The sequence below is a fragment of the Balaenoptera ricei genome, chromosome 8 (genome assembly GCF_028023285.1).
Source record: "Balaenoptera ricei isolate mBalRic1 chromosome 8, mBalRic1.hap2, whole genome shotgun sequence".
Lineage (NCBI taxonomy): Eukaryota > Metazoa > Chordata > Mammalia > Artiodactyla > Balaenopteridae > Balaenoptera > Balaenoptera ricei.
In genome coordinates, this window is record NC_082646.1 from 52,029,204 (window position 1) to 52,039,080 (window position 9,877).

Sequence of the window (9,877 nt, forward strand, 5' to 3'; positions counted from 1 at the left end):
AGGAAATAAAGTTATCTGAGATAACACAAGTAAAATATCTATCCCAGTGGCAGACACTTAGTAAAGGAGTAAGAAATATAAATTATTGCAAACATTTGGTTATGACCATGTATATCAACTTTTGTTTATGCTTTGCAGTGATTCTTTTTCAAAATTTGAAATCCAGTATCCTTTACCTCCCTCTAAAACATATTACTTTTTTTTTTTCTTTTGGTTTGATTATGATCATTCTTCCTGGATTAACTCCGTATTTTTCTTCTCTTTCTTCCAGGGCAAACACTGTATACTTGACGTATCAGGAAATGCTATCAAGCGGTTACAAGTTGCCCAGCTCTATCCCATTGCCATCTTCATTAAACCCAAGTCTCTGGAACCTCTGATGTAAGTGGAGGACAGTGGCGGCCTTCATCCAGCCCCCTGTTCCGTACGACAGAGCAAATTGTTAAGAGCTCTTTGTCATAAATGCTTACAAATGGGAACTGCCATTGTTGATTTTTTTTTAAGAATTCCCTTTTTTAATGATAGGTGAAAGTTCTTTTGAACCACTAGAGACATAATGTCAATAATTCCTTAAAATGTCTTCACTAATGTTTCTTGATTTTTATTTTCATTTCACAAGTTGTTTTTGTGTGTGTGATATTTTCATTTTGTCTTGCTGTTTTGAAGGTAGGTTGGTTTGGTTTGTTTTTGTTTTATCTTGCTTTGCTTTCCAAATGATAGGATGCAATCATCTTTCAATTATCTCTTTTGAGAGCAATTCCACTAGTAAATTTTTTTAAATGTGTGGGTTTTCATAGAGGGAGCAAACAATATTTTAGACTCTTTCCATTGGCATTTCACGTTGTTATAGCATAGAATTCTCATGTTCCTTAATTAAAACCTCATGTTATGTAGACCACTATCCTTAATAGGGAGTTTTCTTAGTGGCCTGGCAGTAAAACATCTACAAACTTAACCAATAGCTCCAGACCTGTGCACATTTATAAACAAGGGGAAAATGCATGACTTGGATTTTTTGGTTCTTTTTATCTTTAAGAGAACGTGTGAAATATCTTCCTGCAAAATTCAGTAAACAAAATGGGCAGATATTCATGGTCTGGCTGTAAAGTAACAGTATTTTTTGTGCCAATTTGATAGAAATTGGTGGCATTATTTTGTAGACCACTCTCATACAAAAGTGACGCTGCAGTAGCCATAAAAGTAGCAGAGCAAAAAGGCTGAGATCAGGGACTTGAAAATTAATCAGGCTAAGTTTGGTTCTTTCCTTTGCCACTTGTTCAGTTATGTGAGAGCTCAGGCAATTTGCTTGACATCTGTAAGATTTAGTTCCTCACCTCTAAACTAAGCACATTGATGATGCAGACCTCACAGAGCTAGTGTCAAGGTTAAACAGCATCTTGAATGTAGAGTTCTCCATATGGTCTTTGGCATATAATAAGCACTCACTAAATGGTAGCTATTATTACTATAAAAGATTTCAAGTTACTTTATTGTAAGAGGAATAAAACTTTTATCATTACAAACCATGTAAACAGTGCCATTCCCAAGAGGCCACAAGAGGTGACACCAGTGTGTCCATTGTAAGAGCTTTGCCCAAATATGCCTCCATCTGGGCCTCAAGACATTAGAGCATTTGACAGGGTTCAGAAGTGAACCACAAAGTACTGGAAAACAGTGTTTATGGAAAGACCAAAGAAAATGAAATCATTCATCCCAGGGGAGAAAGCAGTTACTTGTATAGGATATCGACCAATTATTCGGCGCCCTCTCTAGAAGGAAGAAGCGACGGTAGCTGGAATTGCAGTCTAAGAGAATTAAGTTAAATACATAGTCGATCTCTAGGGAAATTGCCAGAGCTATATCTTAAAAGCAGAATAGACTCCCATAAATAAAAGATGGACAAAGGTTCTTACCAGGATGAAAAAATAAAGTCAGGAGGTCACTCTTAGTACCTTCTGCCCCATGAATTTAGGTATTAAATTATATCATAAAGAGCTTTGCCCACAGCTAGCACTGTGGAAAACTATGTGTTGAAGATAAAATAATGGTTGTTGATAGTATTATCCCTAATGGTACATATTAAATTCCTCCTCATGTAAGCTACTGTGTTGGGCCTTGAGCAAAGTGAATTAAGCAACCACAAATTTCCTTGCGTAAAAGTGATTTATAATCTGAGAAGGGCCTCATAAATATTATTAGTACTGCTAACATTAATAAGAAGAATAGAAGTATGGCCCCCACCTCCTGGGAACAGCATCTTAAAGGCCTGTTTCAGAAATAGAAAAATAAGTTTTCACATGATAAACACGCAGTGGGGTAAGTGGCTTCCCAGGGAAGGGAGGCCTGAGGGAGAAGCAGCAGCTGCGCGTTTGGTTCAGGGCGACACTGGGGGATGTTCCCATCTGGTGCCCAGTAGGAGAAGGTCTACTGCTTTCCACAACTATGAGATGACTTATTTAGTTTTGCCTTAGGGCCCTGTCACGGCCACGTATCAGCAAGGAAAATTAAACCTGCTGAAGGCTGGACTCCGCAATGAGACAGTGACTCTGACATCATTTGCTGCAGCCATATGCTTAGTGCCGTAACGGTGACATTCAAACCAATGTGATCTTATTAGGAAATGCTAGATGCTTACTTTCTAGCTCACTCTTTTTCTGAGGGTTTTACTTCAGGAGCAAAGCTGGCATGAATTGCCCATTCCTCAGGGAGGGGTGAATGCTAGGTCACCTGGAACAAAAGCATGGCAGCTGTCACATTTAGGCACTGATACATCATCACACACATTATTCTCAAGTGCCTCATCCACATCAAACCACAGCACTTACTAGCACATACGTAGCTGACTCTTCAGAGGAGCATAAAATCAAGGGCGTGTATGAAAGAGGTGTCTGTTTACATTGTGCCGCCATGTGACTTCTATTCCCCACCCCCATCCCATGGCAATAAGAAGCTTTCCTGTGGCCCTCCACGCTTCCACCCCAATCTGCTTTTACCTTCTTGCTCCCATGATGGCCTGTGTTTACTTCTGTCTTCAGCTGTATCATAATTATGTTTGTCTAGCTCTCCAGTCATTCATTGATTCATTTCTTCATTCACTTATTCATTCAATATGTTAAGTGTTGACTCAGCTCCATGCCACATGCTAGTGAACAAGCCATGGTCTCCGCCCTCAAAGAACTAGCAGATTGGGCAGGGAGACAAAACAAGTTCATGTATTAGAGGATAAAATCCTAAATTCAGTATTGCTACAATAAATGCAAAGGGAATTCAGAGAAGACAGACCCAGTATGGGCCAGGGAAGTCAAAGAAGATGCAGAACTACATGATTTCTTGACATCTGGAGCAAAACACTTTCTTTCTGTGAGAAGATACCTTGGTTTAGCCCAGCATCTCCTGCCACCCAAGAGTGACAGCCACTCAAAGCTTCTAGGGCTAGTGCTGTTTAGGAAGAGAATTATAGATACCATCCCTCAGTTGAAGATGAGTTGATTTCAACAACAAGACTTCAGGAAACTCCCACTTCTGTGTATTGCAGCCATCAACATCAAGTCCAGAATTGTGTTAGTGTCAGACTTCAGTTTTGTTTGTGTTTTTCTAAATAAGGGCCTCTTTTGAAAGAAAGTCTTGGTATACTGGAAAGTCTATTTCACTAAAAACTGGTTTCAAAAAAAAAAACCCAAAACTTTGAGTTCTTACATCAAATCCACTCTTTTACCTTAGGCAAGTCCCTTTACTACTTCTGACCTCAGTTACTTGCTCTGAAAAAGGAATTAACCTGAGACTACATGCTCCAGACCCAGATGTCTGGCTTCCTAAAGTGACATGCTAAGGCAGCAATGCCTTCAAAATTCTACCTGCACCTGTGATGCATCCCGATGGACCAACCAAACTGTCTTTGCTCTTGGCTGAACTTTTGTCAGTGCAGTCACACTGGTATTCTTATGATGATCAGAGGCAATGATTGTCAATCTTTGATTAAGAAAAACTGGGAAGATAAAATAATTCTTACTTAATAAGTACAGTTTGGTTGGCAAAAAATGTTAACACCTAGAGGACATGGGAGGATAAAGCTGACACTGGTTGGGAACCAATAGATTAGGTTATTCTCCCTTTTCCTCCCTCCTCAATTTGTCCTTGAGACTAGATTGAATTTAAATAATCTTACGATTGATTAAGCAGCACTAACATACAGTTAAATGATACACCAGTGGTTGACAGACTAACAGAAAGAAGGACAGAGAATGCCCAGCATAATTCCTTTACAGCCCGTTCTTCTATCCGAACAAAAATAAACAAAATAAGCATCGGAGATTCCTTCTTGCCAAGCTCCTCTCTCTGGCTCACTATTTGATATGACTTGCTTAGAGTCTGTTTGAAAATATTTTGGTCCCAGCGCTTTTGATTGTTCCATTCTCTCTGTATCTTTAATTCAAGCCATCTTTAGCAGCTCCTTGAAATTCCATTGATTATAAAAACAGAGGAAGTTCAGGGCTCTTGTTGCTATAGGCATGCCTCACCGTTTGCAGAAGTTGAGCTGCGCAAGCTACAGAATGCTTCTTCGGCCTGAAAGATACACACGCCTGAGGGGCCTGTCACATTTTCTATCATTCGTTGGAAGCACTGTCTCTTTCTCCACTCCACGTGTCTCCTGCCCACATTGAAGATGAACAGCAGCCCTTGGGGAGGATGGGAGAGTCGAGAGATCAAAGCTTTCTGCGAGGTCAGGACCTGAGAACAGTCAAGTCTTGTTCTCTTAGATATAATGAGCTCCGAAAGGCTGTGATGTGTCTTCCCTTCTCTCCATCTCCTCTCCTCTCCTCCCTCTGGCCACCCCAGAAGATTGCGTTCAATTCTACATCCCATGTTTAAAAGAGGTTGAGATAGATGAGAACAAAGTCTAAGGAAAGGTGGCCAGGAAGGTTAGGATTTGGAAATTATATCCAATGAGAGAATAGATGAAGGAAGCGGGACAGTTTTTTCTGGAAGAGCGGAAGCCTCGAGGGACACATCAGCACTTGACTTAAAGACCCGAGGGCCTGACATGGAGGAAAGAGGTTCAGTCCTACTCTGCGGGGCTGCAGAGGACAGAACCAGTGACTGGAAATCATGACAGGACAGATTCTGCTTCAGTCCCACGTGGGACCAAGAGACTGCCCTCCGAGAGAGTGAGCCCCCTGGGAGGGAGTCCTTGTGGCTGAAAATATTCCAGCAAAGAGGCGTCCCGATGAGGACCAGGAGGCTGCTGTAAGATTACACTAGGCTTCCTGCAGGACTCATTTTTGCCATGCATTGTAGTTTTTCAGGATTTGGTATGTTCCCTTTGTGTTCTGATAGCAAACTCTCATTTTCCCAGGGAGATGAATAAGCGTTTAACAGAGGAACAAGCCAAGAAAACCTATGACCGTGCAATTAAGCTAGAACAAGAATTTGGAGAATATTTTACAGGTAAAACTTCATTTACATCTGTGCTGTGAGAAAGGAGATAAATTGTCTGACATTTGGCATAGAGAGGGCTCTCGGCCTGGTGTACCTGAGCCCTAAGACGTTCCTGCTAAAAACCCCTTATTTCCTTCTACTTCTCCCATTTCATCCAAAACTCTGGTTTCTTTCTTCTCTGGATTCAGCTTCCAGGTTCCCACTGGCCCTACCCGAAACCATGAGTGGCAAATGCCACTGAGCTATCTCCTGCTATTAAGGAGATTTTAAGCATTAATACCTCATTCAGCTTCTTTCCCTGAGATCATCAGAAAATTTGAAAAAGAAACTTTTAAGGCTCAAAATGTGTACCGTCCAAAGCAGTTACTCTTGGGAAGCAAGCCCAGGGCCTCTGTCCTCTGCTTCAGGGACCTATGGGTCTGTCTCCCCATTAGCAGCACTTGAAGAAAATGTTGAAACACTTCCTGTGTTTCAATTAATTCCATGTCAAGTCTCAATGCAAAACTTTTTTTTTCTTTTTAAATATTTCCTTGGAAACATGAATTTGGGGGGATATTTTGTCCTGGGTATCACGTCCTGAGTTCTTTATCCTTAACATGCTTTCATGAAACACTGATCAAATCCAAAGAGCAATCAAACTTTATGGAATTTGCCTTACCACTGATGGTTTAAAAACAAGAACTTTCCTCCTGAGTTACCTTGCATGAAGTTTGGTGTTTTCTTTTTTCTTTCATTCAGAATATGAAAATGCCATGGGCTTAGCAGTTTGCAAATATGTTGAATTGGGTAAATCTTAAGTAAAATTTTGGTTAATAACAAAGATATGAGTTATGTTTCATCGTAAAAGAACATGCAAGATGTTCTTTTAAATCAAAATAATGTACATTTTGACCAGTGGTTTATATTCAGGAATAAAATATCATAATCAATACATTCTGAGGATTGTTTGTGCAGATCTAAACCATGTTTCAGTCACAATTTATTTTTAAGCCCTAGTGTCATATGGATAGTACTGATGTGTTTGGGATATCTATCTACAAGATAGCTGCTGTTCAAAGGAGATAATAAAATGTATTTAAATCTACTGTAAGTGACTTGGTGTTTTAGGTAATACACAGTTTGTTTGTTTCCTCCTATTTTTATGTTTTTTACTAGTTGCCCATAAGGTGTTCTCACTACAAACAGCCCTGTAAGGTAAAATCTCAATTTACCAGATTACTTGGAGAATGAATGGGGTTTTCTTTTAAAGGTTTTGGGGGTTGAGGAGATTAACTAAAGTTTCTTCTAAAATCTTTATTATTTCCTCTGTGTCTAAAATATTTGAATTTCTGCCCCTTACAAAATAAGTACAGTACGGAGAATATAAGTCTGGCTCTCTTTGATAACAGGGAGCTCTCAATCTGAAAATTGGTCAATGCTTAGCTCAGTGCCTGGCCCAGAGTACACACCCATAAAATTTAAATAAATGAGTGATTCATTATGCAGAACTGCAGAGCGACATGTAGAAAGTAGGAAGACCATGGTGCATTTATTACCAATCTAGGACATGCCTTGTAAGGATTTTTTAAAATCATTGTTGTGACTTTGCTTAAGTGAATTTCTGCTTTTTCTTACTAATAAAAAGTAATATTAAGCTTCCTGATGAGTTTGTCTGTCACTATTTGAGCTTCTGCTGCGTGATTGATGGTTGTTCTTCACCAGCCAGCGAGTGATTCCTAACTCCAGTGTGTTTGCTTTTGTTCTAGCTATTGTCCAAGGTGACACCTTAGAAGATATCTATAACCAATGCAAGCTTGTTATTGAAGAGCAATCTGGGCCTTTCATCTGGATTCCCTCAAAGGAGAAGTTATAAATTAGCCACTGCACCTCCAACAATGACAGAAGAGCATTTAGAAGAACAAAATATATATAATATACTACTTGGAGGCTTTTATGTTTCTGTTGCATTTATGTTTTTGCAGTCAATGTGAATTCTTATGAATGTACAACACAAACTGTGTGAAGCCATGAAGGAGAAGGAGGGGCCAAAGGGTGGGACAGAAAAGACATTGCAGTACGCGGGAAGGCTTTGGTTTGCTCAGAGTGCCAGGGGTAGGGACGAACCTCTGACGGGCTTTGTGCCCAAGAGATGGGCAGCCTCCTCACCCAGCAGATGTCCAGAGCTGATTTAGCTGCTGAGCTCCCTGTGTTTTTTGCTTTAAAGAAAAGTTGCCAGCACTTGAACTTCACCAACCTTCCCATTACCCACATCTGTAATTGGTACACTTCGAATTTTATAACTATGCACCTCCTTTGATTTCTTAACAAGCAAAAGAAAGAACGAAGGAAAAAAAAAGGAGTCCCTTTGGAGATGGCATAATATCAGGGAAGGATAAGTGTGTAGTTTCTTTTCCTGGCATCTGCAAAGACGAGCATTTCATAAAATTTGCGAGTGTGTGGAGGACTGACCTCACTGAGAGGAGGGGATTCCACCTGGGGTTAGCTTTATGATTGTTTATCGTCTATTTTGCCATTTATAAACTTAAAGAAGGCACTAAAGATGAGAATAATTTATATAATAAAAATATATTAAATGTATAGAAATGAATTTCTATAGGTTAAAGAAGTTTTGTGAAATATTTTGTAAAGATTAATTAATTGAAAGACTAAATGTATGCACTATCCGCAGATGATCCAATTCAAGAACAGAAAGCTGCACTCTCCCTTTTGTTGCCAATGATCCACTGAGAGCATCTGAGTTCCTTCTGAAGCCTGACAAAGACTTCTCCCTCACTTACCTCCCATGATCTCCCTTCCACATTAGTGATACACTCCCATGGAGCACATCCCTTAATGAGTTACCCTCATGAATATTTTTGGAGGACATTTGGTTAATGCATTTTTTTAAGCTGATGGCTTTCAGAGACAAACTCATGCAAATGATGTAAAGGGAAGTTTTTGCTTTTGCTTTTCTCTTGTTAAACAACCTGGGCCTGCCATGCAAATAGTTGAATAATGTTGTTCCTAGTTAACTTACATACAGTTCTTAAAGGATCACTTAGTATTTTGGCCATCATGAATAATTAGGACTTTTTTTTTTGTCTGTTTCACAAGTAACTGAGGGTTTTGTAATAGCCAGAGAAGGTATAGAGCCATGGAGAGATCTGTCCCAAGATGCACTATTTCTCTGAGGAAGAGAGAGAGAAGGGAAGCATCTGGTTGCGGGGGGTGAGGGGTGCAGACTCTTGTTTCTGTGTACCGGACAAAGAGATAGAACCATCAGGAAAGACCATTAATGACTTTGAGCTCAACCAACTGAACTGCCTTTCTTGGGGGCTGCACCTGGACCAAGTTTATTTTTTAGCAATTATAATAATGATGATTTATAAAAAGAAACCTCCCGAAGCCTATATCCCACTTTAGAGCCAATGGTGACATCAGCATTGCTTGTGCCCAGGGTGTTTAGAGAGAGACTTTTCAGTGATCTCAATAACTACTCAACTCTGGGTTGTATACATGCCCAAACTAAGCCCCATCGCCTTATCTCTGGGGTACATCCAGACCTGGCAGGGATTCTGCCACACTGTGCAGCAAACCAGCATGCAGGCTGGGATGGGAGAGCAAGAGACAGCCATCAGCAGTGATGGGGCTTCTTCACAGTAAGAACATCAGAGCTCAGAATGAGGGTCTCTTTCCAAAAGCAAGCATTATTCGTCTTACACTAAAATACCACTGTCTGCCTGGCTGCAGTCACCAAAACAAACACAAAAATGCAAAATCATGCATCTACCTATAGTCTTGAGGCTACCTTTACCAATGGAAGGGCTAGCAGTGCATTTTTCCCTCTGATGAAAGTTAAATTTCCCAAGACTTCTTGGAGTGCTCAAAATGTCAAAAATGTGTCCATGTCTGCAATTCGCCAGTTTCAGGTCAAGGCCTGCTTTCATCAATCTTGCTCCCAGAAGTTTTCTGCCACCAGAATGCCATTCCTGATCCCAGCTCTACTTTTAGGCCACCATGATAACTTCTTTGGTTTCTCAACTAAGCATGCAACCATTTATTTAAAGGACTGTCATTAATGAATAGATGTTTCCACGGGTCATGTGATGTGCTTTCCATTTAATATTAAGTATTGCTGTGGCTGAGTACAATCAAATTGAACCACCAACCCTTGGTTTTGTAGTAATATAATTATTTATTTTCCTAGTGTAGATGCTTCTGATTAGAATTGGCATTTGCACTGATTTTTTTATGTAGATTTATATAAATATATATATACATATATATTTGCTTGAAGAATCACCAAGCCAATTGGTGAGAGGGTCTTTTCCTGTAGAATTTACACCTCCATTTGTTGTGTTGTCTTGCGCTTCCCAATGTTGAGGTCTCTACGGCTCCAGTGAACCAGTGTGTTTTGCAGCAAATCTGACGACTTGTGTGGAAATGGCATGAAAGTTACCCA

General features: G+C 40.0%; 1 protein-coding gene across 14 annotated transcripts in view; it reads left to right on the top strand.

Moving 5' to 3' along the window:
* Positions 1-7,369, top strand: part of DLG2 (discs large MAGUK scaffold protein 2) — a 2,071,189-nt gene extending 2,063,820 nt beyond the window's left edge. For 12 of the 14 annotated variants that reach the window (XM_059930672.1, XM_059930680.1, XM_059930673.1 and 9 more), the window contains 3 exons: positions 272-381; positions 5,354-5,445; positions 7,182-7,369. In XM_059930672.1, the coding sequence (XP_059786655.1) occupies positions 272-381; positions 5,354-5,445; positions 7,182-7,288 (309 nt within the window). In that variant the 3' untranslated portion in view covers positions 7,289-7,369. Of the gene's footprint in view, positions 1-271; positions 382-5,353; positions 5,475-7,181 lie in introns of those variants that run through there. The other 2 variants (XM_059930674.1, XM_059930679.1) reach the window with 2 other exon arrangements.
* Positions 7,370-9,877: the final 2,508 nt, after the last annotated feature.